Source organism: Saccoglossus kowalevskii, chromosome 17, assembly GCF_978046115.1.
Source record: "Saccoglossus kowalevskii chromosome 17, keSacKowa6.1, whole genome shotgun sequence".
Classification (NCBI taxonomy): Eukaryota; Metazoa; Hemichordata; class Enteropneusta; family Harrimaniidae; genus Saccoglossus; species Saccoglossus kowalevskii.
This window is the reverse complement of record NC_140657.1, coordinates 513,343-539,035: the sequence shown is the minus strand read 5'-3', so window position 1 is coordinate 539,035 and position 25,693 is coordinate 513,343. Positions and strand designations below refer to the sequence as shown.

The window sequence follows — 25,693 nt, the reverse complement described above, 5'->3', positions numbered from 1 at the left end:
GTTCCATGATTGTTCCACTGATATCTAAACAACCACTCATTGGATTTTGATGAAACTTGGTACATAGATGCTCTGAACATATGCGCAGATTTGATTAGTTTTTGGTAAAAATCCGTGCATATTAATTACCTAATTTGCATGATAATTAGCTGATTTTTAGCTGTTCCATGATTGTTCCACTGATATCTAAACAACCACTCATTGGATTTTGATGAAACTTTGTACATACATGCTCTGAACTAATGCTAGGTTTTCATTAGTTTTTGGTAATAATCCGTGGATACTAATTACCTAATTTGCATAATGATTAGTCAATTTTCGTTTTTTCCACTGATATCTCAAGTACTAATTATCACATTTCAATGAAACTTGGTACATAGATGTCATATGACACTGCACAGACCTGATAGTTTTTATGGTAATATCAGTTCATATTAATTACCTAATTTGCATAATTAATTAATTTTCAGCATTTGATATAAGTACTAATCATCACATTTCAATGAAACTTGGTACATAGATGTCATATGACACTGCACAGACCTGATAGTTTTTATGGTAATATCAGTACATATTAATTACCTAATTTGCATAATTAATTAATTTTCGGCATTTGATATAAGTAGTGAGCATTACATTTCAATGAAACTTGGTACTTACATACTCAAGGACTATGCAGAGATTGATTGTTTTCGATAAATATTTGTGCATATTAATCACCTAATTTGCATAATTAGTTAATTTTCAGCATTTCCACGAGTATATCAAGTACTAATCATCGCATTTCAATGAAACTTGGTACATAGATTCTTTAGGACTATGCAGAGACCTGATTAGTTTTAGGGTAAATAATTGTGCATATTAATTACCTAATTTGCATAATTAATTTTCAGCTTTTCTACTGATATCTAAAGTACTAATCATCACATTTCAATGAATCTAGAATTATGCAGACCCAATTAGTTTCCGGTAAATATTTGTGCATATTAATCACCTAATTTGCATAATTAACCAACTTTCACACTGATATCTCAGGTACTATACATCACATATCAATGAATGTACATGGATGCTGTAGGACAATAGACAGACCTGAATAATTGTGGGTTAAAATCTGTACATATTAATTACCTAATTTGCATAATTAACCAATTTTAAGCTTTCACACTGATATCTAAAGTACTAATTATTCCATTTCAATGAAACTTAGTACAAAGATGCTCTAGGACAATGTACAAACCTAATTAGTTTGGGGTAAAAATCTGTTCATATTAATTCCCTAATAAGCATAATAATTCATAATTTTTTGGTTCTAATCACATTTCAATTAAACTTGGAGACATAGATTTTCTGTTACATTGCGCAGACCTCATTAGTTTTACACTCAAATCTGGTCATATTAATTTTCTGATTTGCATAATTAGTTTTCAGCTAAGTAATTTCAAATTATATTTAATGTGTCTCCAATACTCTCAGCACATGGGAGTTCTTTCTAAGCTTTCTTTGATTAGTTTCTGTTATACAATCGTTCATCTTTGACATGCCTGGGCTACGTTGGTAGCAATCAAAATATATACATATGCATGTTGATGTGTTTTTTGTTAAGATGACCCTTGACTAATAGCCCCCCCAAAGAATTATTTGAAAAGTCCATTACACACAAAAATCAAATTTATATCTAAATCAAAATTATGTTGTACAGAGTGCAATCATGAATATTTGTTAATTTCAGCTTGTGTGCAGTGTTTGGAGAAGCCTATGATGTATGGAGATAGGTAAGAATTGATGTTTGTATGCAAGCATTCCTAGTAAAATATTAAGTGAAATGAGTATAATGGTCATGTCTGCCAATCAACAAAGTCATGGTGGCTGCATTCTTGGGTCTTGGCAATCTATTTTTGAAGACAGAAACTTGAATGCGTCTGCTTTAAAACTAGTCACTCAAAATTTTTAGATAAATTCTGTACAACTAAGCTGTTTTGTATAAATTTTTTCATCGTGTTGTAACAGCTTTTCATTTTACTTTTCAGATTTTATTTGTTTGTTTGTTCTGTGTGTAACAATGGTCCTGAATATCTAAAAAGAATGCCCTTAAAATGGTATGTATCTAGAATAAAACAGTACATATGGCCTGTCATATAGTATGTAACTATCACCCACTCTGCATTCTGTATCAGAATGATCTTGTGTAAAACTGACTTTGTGCAAAATCTTCTGGGGTTGACATCGTATAAACTTTTTTGTAGGGTTGACCTTGCGCAGTTACTGATGTTTAATCTTGCCATGTTGAATAAAAAGAAATATTATGACATAGAACAAGAAATAATCCCTTACCTAAATCAAGAGTGGGATAATTTACAAGTAGAACATGTAAGTTGTCTTTGAAATAAAGATTTTATCTGCATGCAGTGTACATATTGATTGTCTACATAACCTCTACCATACTCTGTGTAACATGCATCAAATATTATTAACACAAAGTGATGCAGTGCGTTAGTTTTAGACAATAGTTGTTTGACTCCTGACCACCATACATAGTACACTTCACCATAGTTGTTTGACTCCTGACCACCATACACAGTACACTTCACCATAGTTGTTTGACTCCTGACCACCATACATAGTACACTTCACCATAGTTGTTTGACTCCTGACCACCATACACAGTACACTTCACCATAGTTGTTTGACTCCTGACCACCATACATAGTACACTTCACCATAGTTGTTTGACTCCTGACCACCATACATAGTACACTTCACCATGGTTGTTTGACTCCTGACCACCATACATAGTACACTTCACCATAGTTGTTTGACTCCTGACCACCATACATAGTACACTTCACCATAGTTGTTTGACTCCTGACCACCATACATAGTACACTTCACCATAGTTGTTTGACTCCTGACCACCATACATAGTACACTTCACCATAGTTGTTTGACTCCTGACCACCATACATAGTACACTTCACCATAGTTGTTTGACTCCTGACCACCATACATAGTACACTTCACCATAGTTGTTTGACTCCTGACCACCATACATAGTACACTTCACCATAGTTGTTTGACTCCTGACCACCATACATAGTACACTTCACCATAGTTGTTTGACTCCTGACCACCATACATAGTACACTTCACCATAGTTGTTTGACTCCTGACCACCATACATAGTACACTTCACCATAGTTGTTTGACTCCTGACCACCATACATAGTACACTTCACCATGGTTGTTTGACTCCTGACCAACATACATCGTACACTTCACCATAGTTGTTTGACTCCTGACCACCATACATAGTACACTTCACCATAGTTGTTTGACTCCTGACCACCATACATAGTACACTTCACCATAGTTGTTTGACTCCTGACCACCATACATAGTACACTTCACCATAGTTGTTTGACTCCTGACCACCATACATAGTACACTTCACCATAGTTGTTTGACTCCTGACCACCATACATAGTACACTTCACCATGGTTGTTTGACTCCTGACCACCATACATAGTACACTTCACCATGGTTGTTTGACTCCTGACCACCATACATAGTACACTTCACCATAGTTGTTTGACTCCTGACCACCATACATAGTACACTTCACCATAGTTGTTTGACTCCTGACTGGCATACATAGTACACTTCACCATAGTTGTTTGACTCCTGACCACCATACACAGTACACTTCACCATAGTTGTTTGACTCCTGACCAACATACATAGTACACTTCACCATAGTTGTTTGACTCCTGACCAACATACATAGTACACTTCACCATGGTTGTTTGACTCCTGACCACCATACATAGTACACTTCACCATAGTTGTTTGACTCCTGACCACCATACATAGTACACTTCACCATAGTTGTTTGACTCCTGACCACCATACATAGTACACTTCACCATGGTTGTTTGACTCCTGACCACCATACATAGTACACTTCACCATAGTTGTTTGACTCCTGACCACCATACATTGTACACTTCACCATAGTTGTTTGACTCCTGACCACCATACATTGTACACTTCACCATAGTTGTTTGACTCCTGACCACCATACATAGTACACTTCACCATAGTTGTTTGACTCCTGACCACCATACATAGTACACTTCACCATAGTTGTTTGACTCCTGACCACCATACATAGTACACTTCACCATAGTTGTTTGACTCCTGACCACCATACATAGTACACTTCACCATAGTTGTTTGACTCCTGACCACCATACATAGTACACTTCACCATAGTTGTTTGACTCCTGACCACCATACATAGTACACTTCACCATAGTTGTTTGACTCCTGACCACCATACATAGTACACTTCACCATAGTTGTTTGACTCCTGACCACCATACATAGTACACTTCACCATAGTTGTTTGACTCCTGACTACCATACACAGTACACTTCACCATAGTTGTTTGACTCCTGACCACCATACATAGTACACTTCACCATAGTTGTTTGACTCCTGACCACCATGCATAGTACACTTCACCATAGTTGTTTGACTCCTGACCACCATACATAGTACACTTCACCATAGTTGTTTGACTCCTGACCACCATACATAGTACACTTCACCATGGTTGTTTGACTCCTGACCAACATACATAGTACACTTCACCATAGTTGTTTGACTCCTGACCACCATACACAGTACACTTCACCATAGTTGTTTGACTCCTGACCACCATACATTGTACACTTCACCATAGTTGTTTGACTCCTGACCACCATACATAGTACACTTCACCATGGTTGTTTGACTCCTGACCACCATACATAGTACACTTCACCATAGTTGTTTGACTCCTGACCACCATACATAGTACACTTCACCATAGTTGTTTGACTCCTGACCACCATACATAGTACACTTCACCATAGTTGTTTGACTCCTGACCACCATACATAGTACACTTCACCATAGTTGTTTGACTCCTGACCACCATACATAGTACACTTCACCATAGTTGTTTGACTCCTGACCACCATACATAGTACACTTCACCATGGTTGTTTGACTCCTGACCAACATACATAGTACACTTCACCATAGTTGTTTGACTCCTGACCACCATACATAGTACACTTCACCATAGTTTTGACTCCTGACCACCATACATAGTACACTTCACCATAGTTGTTTGACTCCTGACCACCATACATAGTACACTTCACCATAGTTGTTTGACTCCTGACCACCATACACAGTACACTTCACCATAGTTGTTTGACTCCTGACCACCATACATAGTACACTTCACCATAGTTGTTTGACTCCTGACCACCATACATAGTACACTTCACCATGGTTGTTTGACTCCTGACCACCATACATAGTACACTTCACCATGGTTGTTTGACTCCTGACCACCATACATAGTACACTTCACCATAGTTGTTTGACTCCTGACTGGCATACATAGTACACTTCACCATAGTTGTTTGACTCCTGACCACCATACACAGTACACTTCACCATAGTTGTTTGACTCCTGACCAACATACACAGTACACTTCACCATAGTTGTTTGACTCCTGACCAACATACATAGTACACTTCACCATGGTTGTTTGACTCCTGACCACCTAACATAGTACACTTCACCATAGTTGTTTGACTCCTGACCACCATACATAGTACACTTCACCATAGTTGTTTGACTCCTGACCACCATACATAGTACACTTCACCATGGTTGTTTGACTCCTGACCACCATACATAGTACACTTCACCATAGTTGTTTGACTCCTGACCACCATACATTGTACACTTCACCATAGTTGTTTGACTCCTGACCACCATACATTGTACACTTCACCATAGTTGTTTGACTCCTGACCACCATACATAGTACACTTCACCATAGTTGTTTGACTCCTGACCACCATACATAGTACACTTCACCATAGTTGTTTGACTCCTGACCACCATACATAGTACATTTCACCATAGTTGTTTGACTCCTGACCACCATACATAGTACACTTCACCATAGTTGTTTGACTCCTGACCACCATACATAGTACACTTCACCATGGTTGTTTGACTCCTGACCACCATACATAGTACACTTCACCATGGTTGTTTGACTCCTGACCAACATACATAGTACGCTTCACCATGGTTGTTTGACTCCTGACCACCATACATAGTACATTTCACCATAGTTGTTTGACTCCTGACCACCATACACAGTACACTTCACCATAGTTGTTTGACTCCTGACCAACATACATAGTACACTTCACCATAGTTGTTTGACTCCTGACCACCATACATAGTACACTTCACCATAGTTGTTTGACTCCTGACCAACATACATAGTACGCTTCACCATGGTTGTTTGACTCCTGACCACCATACATAGTACGCTTCACCATAGTTGTTTGACTCCTGACCACCATACATTGTACACTTCACCATAGTTGTTTGACTCCTGACCACCATACATAGTACACTTCACCATAGTTGTTTGACTCCTGACCACCATACATAGTACACTTCACCATAGTTGTTTGACTCCTGACCACCATACATAGTACACTTCACCATAGTTGTTTGACTCCTGACCACCATACATAGTACACTTCACCATAGTTGTTTGACTCCTGACCACCATACATAGTACACTTCACCATAGTTGTTTGACTCCTGACCACCATACATAGTACACTTCACCATAGTTGTTTGACTCCTGACCACCATACATAGTACACTTCACCATAGTTGTTTGACTCCTGACTTCAAATCTTGTTTCTATTTATTGTTGTAGTTAAATGTATGTACACGATCAGAAAGACAGGAACACTTTCTGACTGCTTTACGATCTTCCAGAAGCAGGTAAGTTATGTAGTCATTATTGAACTATGTCTTACTGACATATATTAAAATGATCTTTATAACCCTTTTATTCGAAAGGCAGTGCATGATGTCAATGTCATCAGAAGAAAGCTGAATAAATATATAGGAATTGTGACATATTTAAATCGATTGTTTTAAAAACGATTATAATTGTATATATGACTGAAATGATCGCATTTTCAACAGCAAACAGAATGTTCTACATCATAGTTCTCAAGGCACCATCTTGTACAGATGATGTTTTCACATTTTGAGGTTTTACCGTATTTTTTCCGGTAAGAGCCCAGGGTCCTGAACATGGAAAATTGCCAAAAAATAGGAGTGGGCATTTGCCCGAACATCTCCTGCAAAAAAACAAAAATTGACAACACACAGATCGATCTGCGGCAGGTAATAGAACGGAAACCGAAAACATGCAACAGAAATAAATGAACAATATGCAACATTAGAAGTAAAACAAAAATAATGTATTGCTTATAATGTGACAAATAAACCAGAAATAATAAAAATCGACAGTGAGGAATCATTTGAATTAAGACAAACACACCCAATACACATGAACTCAAAATGAACTCAAATGTCAGGGGTTAAACTGTGTAAAATTATTTCCGGTCTTGACAAATTACAGATCAACTGTCATACACGATCAATCAATAATTTACAAATTTACACAGTAAAAATTACGAAAGTAAAATTTTATCTTTATTTGTACGTTCATTACCATATTCGTCAAAGTCAAAACCCTCGAAGTCCTAGTTGGCGTCGCTGTGGCTGTCATACAAAATCCATACAGCTTCTTCCTTAAGTTCGTAGATGTCGTCGCACACAATTTGGACTTGGCACTTTTAATCCACGGATTTTGCAGTCTGCCAACTTTGCACTTTCAATTCATGTCTAATCACAATAAAGAGACAAGAAAAATTGGGTTGCGGCAAATGACTGCTGCAATTGCACACTTTTTGCATGCATGTTTTTATTTACAGTCTGTCAATCATCTTTGACCTTTAAGCATCTGCTTTACTGATTGGCTAAGAATGACATCACTACTATTTCATCATAGAGGTCAAGTCAACATTGCTTTCTTATCAGACTAGACGCTCATCAATCATGGTGTAAGTTATCATTCAGCAAGAATGTTTTGCTATATGGATATTCTCAAACAACTAAAGAATATTTTTCATGACAGAAATGCAAAAGCTGTGATAAAAGATAGTAAAAAAAAAGTTGGCAGTCCTGCAAAATTGCTCGCCCCCCCAGTTATGGATTCGCAAGCTGCTACCAAATATGTTATCAAGCCAAAAGAACATTATTTCAACCACTCTTCCTAGTACAGGTTGCTACAATTTGGCAACACTAGTTTCACTGATGATCACGCTAAAGCCGAACGAGTGCAACACTTGCCTCGCGACACTCCATAAATGTATACTGTAAGATTTGCTTGAACCATTTCCAAGGAAGCACAAACTAAACAGTTCCTTTTAGGGCCGCGACATATTTTAAAAAGAGAACTACCATTTCTGCTTTAATTAACATTTTTTGACTTTAGTGTGGAAGTCTTTGCAATTAGTGTATCTGTCTGTGTGTGTGTCTGTTCCATCGATATCTCAAGAACCATTGTTCAGATTTCAATGAAACTTGGTATATAGCTTGTCTGGGCAATGCGCAGAATTGATTAGTTAGCCCCCGCCGGATCTGCGATCCGGGCGGGGGATATTAATTTGGATCGTGTCTGTGCAATGTGTGTGCACATTTTCATGTTACCAGCTTTTTCTCACACATGTGTGATCCAATTCAGTTCAGAGTTGGTACAGAGACAGAAATTGATGGTGCTATTGTGCACATCAAGTTATTTTTTCGATTCTTCAAAATTTCACTGTGTTTTTCCTTGATTTTTAACATTTTTCCTTCAAAATCCGACTTTTCCCGAAATTACCCAAGTTTAATCCGAGTTTTGATGACGCTTACGCAGTTCTCGTCTCGGTGGAAATCAGTCAATTTTGTGAGGATATTCTATCCCGGAATTGTATCTTTATTTGCGCAACGCTTCTATGGACAAAATTGTGTCTCGTCAATTTCAAAGGTAAGAAACTGTGCTTGTTATGGTATTTATACACTTTGTATTATCGTTTGTGTCTCGGGTTTGGTGATCGTGAGAAACTATAGCTAACCTGGCGAGAGTTTCGCCAGAAAAACTGCCTTTTTATTATGGTTGTAGGAACTGATTATGTATTGTGTAAATTGAAAGTTTACCTCGTGACTTAAGAGGTTTGCAGTGCTCTCACCGGGATTCAAACGTCGTGGTGGTGTCGGCGCAATGCTGCTCTGAGACGCTTGCCAGACTCTGCCTCGCTCAAAATCATTATCGCCATGCTTGATTTCCGCAACATTTACATTTGTTTATAATTTCCACAGCTATTGTTCTATGAGATGCGTCCTCGCTGTTCACAAACAGCCATAAACAAGTTTAGTTGGGTACGCATGTACTCATTGAAAGTGTTGGTTTATTTAAGTAATCCACTGATCACGCAATAGGCGAAGTTAAAAATATGTCGCTACTCAGGAGAGCTTGCCCACAACGCTTAATGTCCCAATATAAAAGTACCGGTACGTTTATTTTTTCTACAGAAAAATTCCACCTGGCACATTTTTATTTGGGACGGTACGTTTATTTATTTTTCTAAATCCGATTAAAAAAATCATGCTTTTTTCCCCATGAGAAACGAAGCCAAAAGATCGCACTAAAACATCGGTAAATCTGGTCTTTCGTGTTGCTTTCACCATGAGGTCGCTGAACTGTCATATTTAAATGCTTTATGGTAATTTGAGCACATGGGCACCATCCAGCATTTTGATTGGTTGATTAGCGACTTGACCTATCTGGTCAATAAACACGCGTCGTGGGCATGGATAACATGGCGGATATTGTCTCATCGAGCGTTAACATGTAACCGAAAACATTTGCTTACGATAAAACTAAGTTGAATTTTACTTGCATTTCATAACAATTCAACGAATTTATTTTTTGTACGTTAATATAATCACTACTTCGAAAACAAGTAAGCTACCGTACCGTGATCATTTGCTACCAACAAAAAAATAATGCATAATAAATATAGTGAATATTTGTTGTTGTCATGTGAACAGTATTTTTGATTGACTGTAATTTTCCAACATTTCCTGACGTCTATTGTAGCACCAAATTATGGCCTTTCACTCCTCCTTGACGTCTATTTAAACGATTATACGGCATCTTGTCGCCAGCCACGAATCTCACACTAGACGAACTTGATCGATACTGCCGACCATTCCGGAGGTCCCGGGCTGTGTTTAGTGGGACCCTTTTTTTATCGACACACGACAACACGCAAATCGAGAAAAGTATTGTCCTTGCAACAATTTCGCGCAATACGTCACCACTATACAGTGAGTGATTTAATTTTTATTCAACATTAAAACAAACTACAGTGAGTTGTTCTATGGTCGTATAAAAATAAAATAAACTACATTAAGATACAGTAAAGTTAACCAACTAAACAGAATGCTAAATAAAGCTAAATAATATTACAAACACATATAGAATCACAATAAACTTGTACGATACAGTACAATACAATACTCTAACTACTATTGCTAAGGAGTGGAAAATCACATTCACATTAGAGTCATAACTATGGAAAGAATATTTTTATATTTGGTGGAGCTGCTCATATATCATTTGCATACATTTTTGTATGTATTGTGCAGTTTCCCAGCCAGTCAGACTCGAGTAGTGATTGGTTTGCTACTTCATTACATCTTGCAGCCTTTCAAACAGTATATTGCTAGACATGCATCAATTGTTGTCCATGTATATTCCTAATTGCTCAGTGAAAACTTGCAATTTCTTTCTGGCTGGTATAAATATATTAAGTAATATGTTTTCGTACTGAAAAGACAGTACACAAATATCTTTTTTAATTAAATTTAACAGCTAATGGGAGCATATATGCTACAACCTCTGCTTACTTTTGACTAAATGTTTTTTTGTTTTTTTCAGGTGCAGAGCCATAATTTTTTTCTCGGAAAGCAAAGCCACTGAAACTGCATATATTACAAAAGCATACTATTCGCTGCATGTCTGACAATTGTATAAAGTTTTGCAGGTCGTCTTTTTTTTTTGAGAAGTGCTGTCAACCAAAGCATAAATATGTGTTTCTCTGTACATAAAAGTTCAATTTCACACGATTTGTTAATATTAATGTATGATAATAAAAACTTGATAATATTTTTCTGGATTCTTGCACTTTATTTGTATCATTGTCATATGAAAAATACTCTTGTCCTTATTTAGAGATATTGAAACTAATTCAGGGCCACAAACTACATGTAGATCTGTACATGAAGTACATGGGAAGTAAAGTTGTTGACACAGGTAATGTACACCAAGGATCATTGCAGTTTCTCAGTTCTTCATCTGGTGCTAGTACTTGTATGACAAACGGTATCTTTGCCCTGTTACTGTTTGAAATATCAGAAGTTTTTTGCTGGAACAGTTCTGTGATTGACAGTGTTCTTGTATTAGGAATACAGTTGTACAAGGAAGTTTATCCAAACAGACACAACACTGACTCTTCAACATATTTGCAGATCTGATTTGCATACTTGCATGTCATTTTATCTGTTGTACTTGTTTGTTGCTCTCTGGTGTTCTTGCTGAGAATGCCATAGAAATCATGTTTGCCAATTTACATCCATGCCAAAAACTGGACAAATTATATGTTGCAACTTTCAGTGTCATTCATGACCTGTTTGATTGGATAAAGTTTTACGACTTGGAGGCCATTTTTTCCCTCAAAAATCTAAAAAAAACAAGCTTTTTCTAGCTGTTAACAGCTTGTTCTCAGATATGTGTCATCCACTTTTGTTCAAAGTTGGTACAGGGACAGGTAATAATTGTTTATAAATTGTCTCAGAAAAGCCAAATGAATAAATTTTCACCCCACCCCCTAAAATTGTAACACATCAATTCTGAACATTTAATAACAGAATTTTAATACAGCTCATAATGAATTAATTCACTCTGACACAAACTAAGTTCAATATAAGTTTTTAAATTTTTTTCTGAGCGGGGGCTATGACATGACATGTTATGTCTTGTTTTTGTTGACACCATGCATATTAATGAGCTCATCTGCATAATAATGTGTGAATTTTAAGCTATTTCAGTTATATCTCAAGAAGCATTAAAACGATTTTTATGTAACTTGGTGAGAATGATTGGCTGCTGCAATTCATGGTTTTATTTTACATTTTAATTTAAATTTAGCATTTTTTATGTATTTTTTATTTTTTAAATTTTGTTTCTGCCCAATTGCATGAATGCAACTAATAGGAATCGATGAGTGGACTAATTTTCATGATGCGCATGCGTATGCTATTTTTTATGACCAGCAATTTATGATGGTGTCGGCCATTTTGTTATTTCCAGTGTGTTGTACAAAAACGAAGCAAGCGCCTGAGAGATGACATGTATCAGTTTATATTATGAAAATGTCTAAGAAATTACATGTATGATTTTGATACTTGCTGTGTATGTACCTTGTGTTGACATCTATTAGATTTGTTCATCCCATGGCCATATCTTTAATTCTCTAATTTTGGCAAATATTTTTGTCATTTTGGGTTAAAAATGGAATTTCTACTAGCCACTATTTCCAATGCTTTGGTGTTAGGCATACATGTGTTTATTAGTCCATTGACAACTTGTGTGGTTGTTTGGCGATATTTCATTTAAAAGTACAAATTGTTGACATCTTCAATTCTCTATTTTTAGCAAATATTTTGTCATTTTTCATCAAAAATAGTACTTTTGACTTGTTCTTCAAAACCAGTAGTCCAAATTCTTTGATACTTGGTACACATTTAGCTTGATGACACTTCACTCGGTCACTAAAGGTGGCCAAATTTATCAAAAAGTTCAGAAATTCATAATTTTTTTTATTACCCTCTCCTTAATGCACTACAGTTGTCGGGAAAATGGACAAAACTTGGGAAGATTATACAATGATGGCATATTGAAATTATATGCTCACAGGGAGATATGTAATGTTTCCCATTTGTTCTGTCAACTGTTTCTCATTCTCGCATAGCACATGGGAGTTCTAAGTTTTCTTTGACTGGTCTATTGTGATTGTAATAAAAACATAACCACTCAAGATATTTAAATGTGTATAGACATGATTGATTTTGGTGGGAAATTATGCAAATTGACTAATTTACATACCATACCATGTTGAAGGTAGATTGATTTCATGGTAAAATGTTGTGTAAATTCGTTGTACTTGTGAATCCTGATTTATCACCATATTATTGAACGCGAGAACAAATATGGTGACCTCCAGCATCAATGTAGTTGTATCAAGTCGCTGCCGTAAGGAGATATTTCCTTTGTATCGCTTACCAACATTGTATTGTACTTCTTTCCATTATGAATTTATATATATACATATATACACATTTGGACACTTGCATGGTGCACATTCACCCCCTCCCCAAATTACGACGCTATCAAGCCGATTAGTAGGTATACGATGTGAAAATCATTAGCACTAAGTAGGCTGGTTTACCTTATTTTTGTGTAAGAGTACCCTGTACAAATGAAATGAATCGACATGTGATGATTACCAAAACAATTTGACAATCGGTGTCTCATTTGTACACCGCCCCTCAACATGTTGATTTGTTATGACGGTGATTTGTTATGAGGGGTATTTTTTCCCGGCCCTTTTCGTCGGAAATTATGAATTCATTGGCTCTAATATATCTTGGTTTACTTTATTTGTTTCATCCGAGTATTCTGTAGATTGTTTTTACCTAGCAATGAAACAATCGGTGTAGATTGGGATATGAACTAGGGGAAAAAAACACAAAATATTTTTTAAGTTTGGAAAAGCACAACGCAAAAAAGTCCCAGATTACCCAACTATTTGATACGTCAGGAAATTTAACAACAGACCACCATGCTATTCAAACCCAGATTCGTAATTTCTTTTCCAGTCTTTACACTACACAAGGCCACCCCAGAGACTACGAAATGACTCATCTTCTTTCCCAGCTCAATGACATTCCCAGACTCAGGAACAATGACAAGGAATTTTGTGAGGGGCCTCTTACGTTGCAGGAGGCGTTCAATGCCCTTAAAAGTATGAATAAAAATAAAACCTCTGGAAATGATGGCCTAACGGTCGAGTTCTATTTGACATTTTGGCAGATGGTTGGTTCTTATGTAATTAACTCTCTAAATTCGGCCACAGAACTTGGTTACATGTCCAGTAGTCAACGTCAAGGAGTTATTACCCTCATTGAGAAAAAGGACAAAGATAAGAGGTATCTGTCTTACTGGAGACCAATTACCCTGCTTAACACTGACTACAAAATTGCTGCTAGAATCCTTGCCAAAAGATTAGAAAAAGTATTAGACAAGTTAATTGGGGAATCACAAACCGCATTTATTAAAAATAGATCAATTGGGGAATGTGTTCGTGTAATTGAGGGTGTGATGAACTACACGAAAGATAATAACGATACTGGCATACTTCTTGCTGTCGATTTTCAAAAGGCCTTTGACAGCCTAGAGTGGAATTATATGTTCCAATGTCTAGAAATATTTAATTTTGGTCCTTCCGTCCTACGTTGGGTGCAATGCTTTTATACTGACCCGGTGAGCTGTGTAATGAACAGGGGTGAATCAACTGGATTTTTCGGCCTTTCTAGGGGGGTTAGACAAGGAGAGCCCCTATCCCCAATACTGTGTATTTTTAAATGTAATTTTTCTGTTGACTTACTCAATGTTAAACTCCCACTATTCTATTACACTTTACTAAAACATTGGAGTGAAGTTGGGTCTAGTAAAAACATCTCGCATGAATATGAAATCATATGGAATAACAAAAATATCCTCATTCAAAATAAAAGTATCTTTTACAGAGCGTTTTTTAATGCAGGAATAATTTATATTGCAGATATATTTGACACAAATGGTAAAATTAAAAATTGGGCTAATCTCCATGCACTAGGGCTCAATTATGTTCAGCTACTTCAGTGGTATGGCATTATCTCTGCACTGCCATTAGACTGGAGGAATAGCCATGCAATTTGTGTACGTCCAGAGCCTCCTATTAGTCTAGTCACCGGTGAACAAATAATTATACTTGAAAATACCACCCAAAAGCAATTACGTAAGCTGTTCACCTCCCATGTTTTTACAACACCCAAAAGTCAACTCTTTCTTAATACTTTGTGTAATCTGGATAACAAGGATTGGGAATTTCATTATTCCATGCCTTTTTTGGTAACTCTATGCAGCAAACTACGGGAGTTTCAGTGGAAATTAAACCACAATATCCTGTACACAAATGAAATGTTATTCCATATGAATTCACCATTAGTATCGTCAGATTTATGCTCATTTTGTCATGGTACCACCGAGAACCTAGTGCATCTTTTTGTTGAATGCGAGTCTATTAAAGTCCTCTGGACATCAATTTTTAATCTATGGGGAACAAAACTAGGATGCCCAAGAACATTGTCAGCAAAACAGATTATATTAGGAGACAAGGACTTCTCCCCTCTACTAAACCATATAATTATAATATAAATATCTATACGTGTAAATTAAAAAAAGAACTACCATGCTTTAATCTCATAAAATCTGACATACGTTACACGCAAAAGATAGTTAGAAATTTCAAATAGAAGACATACAATGTCCATTTTCCTGGACAAGTGGGGAGACTTCAATTGTTAATGGGTATTCAGTGTCTATTTTGTATGGGTTATAATAGCTGTGACATTTGTTGTATATTGACATTGTGCTGTAAAGAATTTCTATTGTATGGAATAAAAGATAGTTAAACCAAAACAAAAACAAAAAACAATCGGTGTCTGGCTTTGTTATATTTACGCTATTGCCACACCTTATGTGGACTCCCGGCGTGGGCCTCGTGTCTCGCTGTTTTTTTCATTGAATATTACACGGCACGATATCCCTCAAATTGGAAGACACATTTATTGCTCAAGTTACTGTTCCTATTAAGTTAAGCCATGGAGCAAAAAAGAAAATATGGTTAAGCTGAATACCATGCTTCATGTGGAATGTATAGACCGTGATGTCGGCATTAACTACTGGATGCATAGTGGAAAGAAACTACTGGAGCAACGCCACGCTGACCGGCATCTCCTGCCTGGTAAAAAAAAACCATGCGAGACTCGGTGCAGAGTTTTAGGCAGTCGTAGATTTTTTCGAAACGAAAATTAGCGAATAGGTTTTGTTACGAGTCACTTAAAATGTCTTGTGTGTATTTTTGGTTGGTGCTCATCGCGTGCGACGTGCCTCAGATAGTGTCAATTTATACGCAGTAACAAATGAGATGCGTTGGGGATTACAGTTGCTCTAGGATAAGGTGGCTCCTTATTTAATGGATTATTCATAATTTGTTTATCATTTCCAAATATTCTCGAATATTACATCATGATCCCTATTCCCTCAGCACACCCGAGTTCTTTCTAAGCTTTCTTTGATTTAGACTTGCTAACTGTTAAAATCTTGAAAAATAAATGTAAATTACGTAAACAGCTGCGAACACGCTGCCCTGAAGGCAGGATGCGAAATCACCTATTTTGCTGTCAAAGCTATTTTGCATTCACCAGTCATTTTACACATTTAACACACTGTTAATACAACAAACTAAAAATAGGTTTTTGTTATTGCAAGTGTAGAAAAAGATCCCCTGGGCGTAAGCTATATGACCTCAACTTCTTTATTGTGTTGAAATTGGGTTCGGTAAAACTAGAATATTTTGTTTATTCATCTCATATACATATGGCATGATGTTATTAACCTGTAGATTTGCATGGGGGAAGGAGGTAAAGAAAAAGAAAACAATCTGGGGGTTACGAATGCGGTCGCCACCTCTGCCACCAAGTATAATCTTACCAACCACGGGACAAATCACTGATGAAATCATGAATGATTTGAAAATGAAAGGAAGGAGGACAATTACATTTGTACCAGCACAGAGGTATGAAATCACAAACTTAAATCACCCTATGACACCGTTATGTCAACTGGTCATCTGTGTTTCCATTATGTCAACTGGTCATCTGTGTTTTCCATTTATCTTAACTGGTCATCTGTGTGTCCTATTATGTCAACTGGTCATCTGTGTTTCCTATTATGTCAACTGGTCATCTGTGTGTGCTATTATGTCAACTGGTCATCTGTGTTTTCTATTATGTCAACTGGTCATCCGTGTTTCCCATTATGTCAACTGGTCATCTGTGTTTCCCATTATGTCAACTGGTCATCTGTGTTTCCCATTATGTCAACTGGTCATCTGTGTGTGCTATTATGTCAACTGGTCATCTGTGTGTGCTATTATGTCAACTGGTCATCTGTGTGTGCTATTATGTCAACTGGTCATCTGTGTGTGCTATTATGTCAACTGGTCATCTGTGTGTGCTATTATGTCAACTGGTCATCTGTGTGTGCTATTATGTCAACTGGTCATCTGTGTGTGCTATTATGTCAACTGGTCATCTGTGTTTCCCATCATGTCAACTGGTCATCTGTGTGTGCTATTATGTCAACTGGTCATCTGTGTTTCCCATTATGTCAACTGGTCATCTGTGTTTCCTATTATGTCAACTGGTCATCTGTGTTTCCCATTATGTCAACTGGTCATCTGTGTTTCCTATTATGTCAACTGGTCATCTGTGTGTGCTATTATGTCAACTGGTCATCTGTGTTTCCTATTATGTCAACTGGTCATCTGTGTTTCCTATTATGTCAACTGGTCATCTGTGTTTCCTATTATGTCAACTGGTCATCTGTGTTTCCATTATGTCAACTGGTCATCTGTGTTTTCCATTTATGTCAACTGGTCATCTGTGTGTCCTATTATGTCAACTGGTCATCTGTGTGTCCTATTATGTCAACTGGTCATCTGTGTGTGCTATTATGTCAACTGGTCATCTGTGTGTCCTATTATGTCAACTGGTCATCTGTGTGTCCTATTATGTCAACTGGTCATCTGTGTTTTCCATTTATGTCAACTGGTCATCTGTGTTTTCCATTTATGTCAACTGGTCATCTGTGTGTCCTATTATGTCAACTGGTCATCTGTGTGTGCTATTATGTCAACTGGTCCTCTGTGTTTCCTATTATGTCAACTGGTCCTCTGTGTTTCCATTATGTCAACTGGTCCTCTGTGTTTCCATTATGTCAACTGGTCATCTGTGTTTTCATTATGTCAACTGGTCATCTGTGTTTTCTATTTATGTCAACTGGTCATCTGTGTTTTCTATACTGTCAATTGGTCATCTGTGTGTCCTATTATGTCAACTGGTCATCTGTGTTTCCATTATGTCAACTGGTCATCTGTGTTTCCATTATGTCAACTGGTCATCTGTGTTTTCCATTTATGTCAACTAGTCATCTGTGTTTTCCATTTATGTCAACTGGTCATCTGTGTTTCCATTATGTCAACTGGTCATCTGTGTTTTCCATTTATGTTAACTGGTCATCTGTGTTTCCATTATGTCAACTGGTCATCTATGTGTCCTATTATGTCAACTGGTCATCTGTGTTTCCATTATGTCAACTGGTCATCTGTGTTTCCTATTATGTCAACTGGTCATCTGTGTTTCCCATTATGTCAACTGGTCATCTGTGTTTTCTATTCTGTCAACTGGTCATCTGTGTGTCCTATTATGGCAACTGGTCATCTGTGTGTCCTATTATGTCAGCTGGTCATCTGTGTGTCCTATTATGTCAACTGGTCATCTGTGTTTTCTATTCTGTCAACTGGTCATCTGTGTTTCCTATTATGTCAACTGGTCATCTGTGTTTACTATTATGTCAACTGGTCATCTGTGTTTTCTATTCTGTCAACTGGTCATCTGTGTTTTCTATTCTGTCAACTGGTCATCTGTGTTTACTATTATGTCAACTGGTCATCTGTGTTTTCTATTCTGTCAACTGGTCATCTGTGTTTTCTATTCTGTCAACTGGTCATCTGTGTTTCCTATTATGTCAACTGGTCATCTGTGTTTACTATTATGTCAACTGGTCATCTGTGTTTTCTATTCTGTCAACTGGTCATCTGTGTGTCCTATTATGTCAACTGGTCATCTGTGTTTCCTATTATGTCAACTGGTCATCTGTGTTTCCCATTATGTCAACTGGTCATCTGTGTGTCCTATTATGTCAACTGGTCATCTGTGTGTCCTATTATGTCAACTGGTCATCTGTGTGTCCTATTATGTCAACTGGTCATCTGTGTGTGCTATTATGTCAACTGGTCATCTGTGTGTCCTATTATGTCAACTGGTCATCTGTGTGTGCTATTATGTCAACTGGTCATCTGTGTTTCCATTATGTCAACTGGTCATCTGTGTTTCCATTATGTCAACTGGTCATCTGTGTTTCCATTATGTCAACTGGTCATCTGTGTGTCCTATTATGTCAACTGGTCATCTATGTGTCCTATTATGTCAACTGGTCATCTGTGTGTCCTATTATGTCAACTGGTCATCTGTGTGTCCTATTATGTCAACTGGTCATCTGTGTTTCCTATTATGTCAACTGGTCGTCTGTCTTCCCTATTATGTCAACTGGTCGTCTGTGTTTCCCATTATGTCAACTGGTCATCTGTGTTTCCCATTATGTCAACTGGTCATCTGTGTTTCCAATTATGTCAACTGGTCATCTGTGTTTCCCATTATGTCAACTGGTCATCTGTGTTTCCCATTATGTCAAATGGTCATCTGTGTTTCCGTTATGTCAACTGGTCATCTGTGTTTCCATTATTTCAACTGGTCATCTGTGTTTCCTATTATGTCAACTGGTCATATGTGTTTCCCATTATGTCAACTGGTCATCTGTGTTTCCTATTATGTCAACTGGTCATCTGTGTTTCCTATTATGTCAACTGGTCATCTGTGTATCTTATTATGTCAACTGGTCATCTGTGTTTCTTATTATGTCAACTGGTCATCTGTCTTTCCTATTATGTCAACTGGTCATCTGTCTTTCCTATTATGTCAACTGGTCATCTGTGTGTGCTATTATGTCAACTGGTCATCTGTCTTTCCTATTATGTCAACTGGTCATCTGTGTTTCCTATTATGTCAACTGGTCATCTGTGTTTCCTATTATGTCAACTGGTCATCTGTGTTTCCATTATGTCAACTGGTCATCTGTGTTTTCCATTTATGTCAACTGGTCATCTGTGTGTCCTATTATGTCAACTGGTCATCTGTGTGTCCTATTATGTCAACTGGTCATCTGTGTGTGCTATTATGTCAACTGGTCATCTGTGTGTCCTATTATGTCAACTGGTCATCTGTGTGTCCTATTATGTCAACTGGTCATCTGTGTTTTCCATTTATGTCAACTGGTCATCTGTGTTTTCCATTTATGTCAACTGGTCATCTGTGTGTCCTATTATGTCAACTGGTCATCTGTGTGTGCTATTATGTCAACTGGTCCTCTGTGTTTCCTATTATGTCAACTGGTCCTCTGTGTTTCCATTATGTCAACTGGTCCTCTGTGTTTCCATTATGTCAACTGGTCATCTGTGTTTTCATTATGTCAACTGGTCATCTGTGTTTTCTATTTATGTCAACTGGTCATCTGTGTTTTCTATACTGTCAATTGGTCATCTGTGTGTCCTATTATGTCAACTGGTCATCTGTGTTTCCATTATGTCAACTGGTCATCTGTGTTTCCATTATGTCAACTGGTCATCTGTGTTTTCCATTTATGTCAACTAGTCATCTGTGTTTTCCATTTATGTCAACTGGTCATCTGTGTTTCCATTATGTCAACTGGTCATCTGTGTTTTCCATTTATGTTAACTGGTCATCTGTGTTTCCATTATGTCAACTGGTCATCTATGTGTCCTATTATGTCAACTGGTCATCTGTGTTTCCATTATGTCAACTGGTCATCTGTGTTTCCTATTATGTCAACTGGTCATCTGTGTTTCCCATTATGTCAACTGGTCATCTGTGTTTTCTATTCTGTCAACTGGTCATCTGTGTGTCCTATTATGGCAACTGGTCATCTGTGTGTCCTATTATGTCAGCTGGTCATCTGTGTGTCCTATTATGTCAACTGGTCATCTGTGTTTTCTATTCTGTCAACTGGTCATCTGTGTTTCCTATTATGTCAACTGGTCATCTGTGTTTACTATTATGTCAACTGGTCATCTGTGTTTTCTATTCTGTCAACTGGTCATCTGTGTTTTCTATTCTGTCAACTGGTCATCTGTGTTTACTATTATGTCAACTGGTCATCTGTGTTTTCTATTCTGTCAACTGGTCATCTGTGTTTTCTATTCTGTCAACTGGTCATCTGTGTTTCCTATTATGTCAACTGGTCATCTGTGTTTACTATTATGTCAACTGGTCATCTGTGTTTTCTATTCTGTCAACTGGTCATCTGTGTGTCCTATTATGTCAACTGGTCATCTGTGTTTCCTATTATGTCAACTGGTCATCTGTGTTTCCCATTATGTCAACTGGTCATCTGTGTGTCCTATTATGTCAACTGGTCATCTGTGTGTCCTATTATGTCAACTGGTCATCTGTGTGTCCTATTATGTCAACTGGTCATCTGTGTGTCCTATTATGTCAACTGGTCATCTGTGTGTCCTATTATGTCAACTGGTCATCTGTGTGTGCTATTATGTCAACTGGTCATCTGTGTTTCCATTATGTCAACTGGTCATCTGTGTTTCCATTATGTCAACTGGTCATCTGTGTTTCCATTATGTCAACTGGTCATCTGTGTGTCCTATTATGTCAACTGGTCATCTATGTGTCCTATTATGTCAACTGGTCATCTGTGTGTCCTATTATGTCAACTGGTCATCTGTGTGTCCTATTATGTCAACTGGTCATCTGTGTTTCCTATTATGTCAACTGGTCGTCTGTCTTCCCTATTATGTCAACTGGTCGTCTGTGTTTCCCATTATGTCAACTGGTCATCTGTGTTTCCCATTATGTCAACTGGTCATCTGTGTTTCCAATTATGTCAACTGGTCATCTGTGTTTCCCATTATGTCAACTGGTCATCTGTGTTTCCCATTATGTCAAATGGTCATCTGTGTTTCCGTTATGTCAACTGGTCATCTGTGTTTCCATTATTTCAACTGGTCATCTGTGTTTCCTATTATGTCAACTGGTCATATGTGTTTCCCATTATGTCAACTGGTCATCTGTGTTTCCTATTATGTCAACTGGTCATCTGTGTTTCCTATTATGTCAACTGGTCATCTGTGTATCTTATTATGTCAACTGGTCATCTGTGTTTCTTATTATGTCAACTGGTCATCTGTCTTTCCTATTATGTCAACTGGTCATCTGTCTTTCCTATTATGTCAACTGGTCATCTGTCTTTCCTATTATGTCAACTGGTCATCTGTCTTTCCTATTATGTCAACTGGTCATCTGTGTTTCCTATTGTGTCAACTGGTCCTCTGTGTTTCCTATTATGTCAACTGGTCATCTGTGTTTCCCATTATGTCAACTGGTCATCTGTGTTTCCTATTATGTCTACTGGTTGTCTGTCTTCCCTATTATGTCAACTGGTCGTCTGTGTTTACTATTATGTCAACTGGTCATCTGTGTTTCCTATTGTGTCAACTGGTCCTCTGTGTTTCCTATTATGTCAACTGGTCATCTGTCTTTCCTAGCTGTGTTAGCTACTGAACTGGTGTCCAATGTATAAAACCTTGAAGGAATCATTTTACTGCAATATGGTGTTCTTTTTCTTGTTGCAGTCCTTCGTCATCGCCAGGCAAACGAAAATTAGAAAATGAAATGTCTTTACTAGGTAAAAGTAAAAGTGCCAGGAAAATGTTACAAGCAGCTTTAATGAAGGTATTCAGTTACATTGTCATCGCTTTATGCTCTACTCAGGCAAGATTCTTTAACAAATTGAGTAGAAGCAACTACTCTGAATCAGTTGATATCAGTTCACTGATATGTATCAGTAAATTTATACTGAATTCCAGCCTCTTCTGTTTTATTTGGCAGAGTACAATAGAGGGTCAGTCTATGAGTCCAAACCAGGAATACAGAGGTTATCAGGGAAGTACTTCGGTAATGGAGTGGGATGAGGACAGTTGTAGTACCACCTCATCAATTCTAGACACTATACCATCACTAAAAACACGTATCAAACCTGATTGCTTTGACCAAAGAAGCACAGACACAGACTCCATGCTATCCATGTTTGTACCACATAGTAAACGCGGACGCAAGAGAAAACGAATTGAAGTGAAAGAAACTAATCCCATAGAAAGTGATGCTGATTTTACCAGCAGCAGTATCCTCAGTGATAAAGCCATGTCACTAAAACATCTCAGACAATCTATTACCTCATATTTTGGTGCAGAAGGCAGACTAGTCTGTGGGGAGAAGTTTAAAGTTTTAGCAAAGCGAATCACACCAGATATGAAAGTACAATATCTGGTTCAATGGGAGGGATGTACTGCAGAATGATATACCACTAATGATAAACAATCTGGAAGCCCCCACTCCCTTCTTAGTCATCTCTTTTTGGACATGATAGTACTGTATTTTTTTATTACAATTGCCTGCACTTTGATTTGCAATCAGTGGACTTCTGTTATATAGCCATATAAACTGTAAATTGTTGTCTTTAATGTATATTAAATAAACCCACTCTATGTTGAAAGGAGAAATTATAATCGGAATCACTGCCAACAAATTATGTTAACCATATGCAATGTACATCAAGCTTCATTTGGTAGCATATTATGATCTATGCTTTATTTGGTAGCATATTATGATCTATGCTTCATTTGATAGAATATTATGATCTATGCTTCATTTGGTAGCATATTATGATCTATGCTTCATTTGATAGCATATTATGATCTATGCTTCATTTGGTAGCATATTATGATATAAGCTTCATTTGGTAGCATATTATGATCTATGCTTCATTTGGTAGAATATTATGATCTATGCTTCATTTAGTAGCATATTATGATCTATGCTTCATTTGGTAGCATATTATGATCTATGCTTCATTTGGTAGCATATTATGATCTATACTTCATTTGGTAGCCTATTATGATCTATGCTTCATTTGGTAGCATATTATGATCTATGCTTCATTTGGTAGCATATTATGATATAAGCTTCATTTGGTAGCATATTATGATCTATGCTTCATTTGGTAGCATATCATGATCTATGCTTCATTTGGTAGCATATTATGATCTATGCTTCATTTGGTAGAATATTATGATCTATGCTTCATTTGGTAGAATATTATGATCTATGCTTCATTTGGTAGCATATTATGATATAAGCTTCATTTGGTAGCATATTATGATCTATGCTTCATTTGGTAGAATATTATGATCTATGCTTCATTTGGTAGCATATTATGATCTAAGCTTCATTTGGTAGCATATCATGATCTATGCTTCATTTGGTATCATATTATGATCTATGCTTCATTTGGTTGCATATCATGATCTATGCTTCATTTGGTAGCATATTATGATCTATGCTTCATTTGGTAGCATATTATGATCTATGCTTCATTTGGTAGAATATTATGATCTATGCTTCATTTGGTAGAATATTATGATCTATGCTTCATTTGGTAGCATATTATGATATAAGCTTCATTTGGTAGCATATTATGATCTATGCTTCATTTGGTAGAATATTATGATCTATGCTTCATTTAGTAGCATATTATGATCTATGCTTCATTTGGTAGCATATTATGATCTATGCTTCATTTGGTAGCATATTATGATCTATACTTCATTTGGTAGCCTATTATGATCTATGCTTCATTTGGTAGCCTATTATGATCTATGCTTCATTTGGTAGCATATTATGATCTATGCTTCATTTGGTAGCATATTATGATCTAAGCTTCATTTGGTAGCATATCATGATCTATGCTTCATTTGGTATCATATTATGATCTATGCTTCATTTGGTTGCATATCATGATCTATGCTTCATTTGGTAGCATATTATGATCTATGCTTCATTTGGTAGCATATTATGATCTATGCTTCATTTGGTAGAATATTATGATCTATGCTTCATTTGGTATCATATTATGATCTATGCTTCATTTGGTAGCATATTATGATCTAAGCTTCATTTGGTAGCATATTTGGATCTATGCTTCATTTGGTAGCATATTATGATCTATGCTTCATTTGGTAGCATATTATGATCTATGCTTCATTTGGTTGAATATTTTGATCTATGCTTCATTTGGTAGCATATTTGGATCTATGCTTCATTTGGTAGCATATTATGATCTAAGCTTCATTTGGTAGCATATTATGATCTATGCTTCATTTGGTAGCATATTATGATCTATGCTTCATTTGGTAGCATATTATGATCTATGCTTCATTTGGTAGCATATTATGATCTATGCTTCATTTGGTAGCATATTATGATCTATACTTCATTTGGTAGCATATTATGATCTATGCTTCATTTGGTAGCATATTATGATCTATGCTTCATTTGGTAGCATATTATGATCTATACTTCATTTGGTAGCATATTATGATCTATGCTTCATTTGGTAGCATATTATGATCTATACTTCATTTGGTAGCATATTATGATCTATGCTTCATTTGGTAGCATATTATGATCTATGCTTCATTTGGTAGCATATTATGATCTATACTTCATTTGGTAGCATATTATGATATAAGCTTCATTTGGTAGC

General features: G+C 36.8%; 1 protein-coding gene across 1 annotated transcript in view; it reads left to right on the top strand.

The window, feature by feature from the left end:
• LOC144343331 (metal-response element-binding transcription factor 2-like) overlaps window positions 1–23,651 on the top strand; it is a 74,988-nt gene extending 51,337 nt beyond the window's left edge. The window contains exons 7-13 of the mRNA XM_085492061.1: window positions 1,733–1,775; window positions 2,031–2,099; window positions 2,247–2,370; window positions 6,812–6,879; window positions 16,785–16,958; window positions 22,725–22,824; window positions 22,981–23,651. Coding sequence (XP_085348187.1) covers window positions 1,733–1,775; window positions 2,031–2,099; window positions 2,247–2,370; window positions 6,812–6,879; window positions 16,785–16,958; window positions 22,725–22,824; window positions 22,981–23,448 — 1,046 coding nt within the window. The 3' untranslated portion in view covers window positions 23,449–23,651. The remainder of the gene's footprint in view (window positions 1–1,732; window positions 1,776–2,030; window positions 2,100–2,246; window positions 2,371–6,811; window positions 6,880–16,784; window positions 16,959–22,724; window positions 22,825–22,980) is intronic.
• The last annotated feature ends 2,042 nt before the right edge of the window (window positions 23,652–25,693 follow it).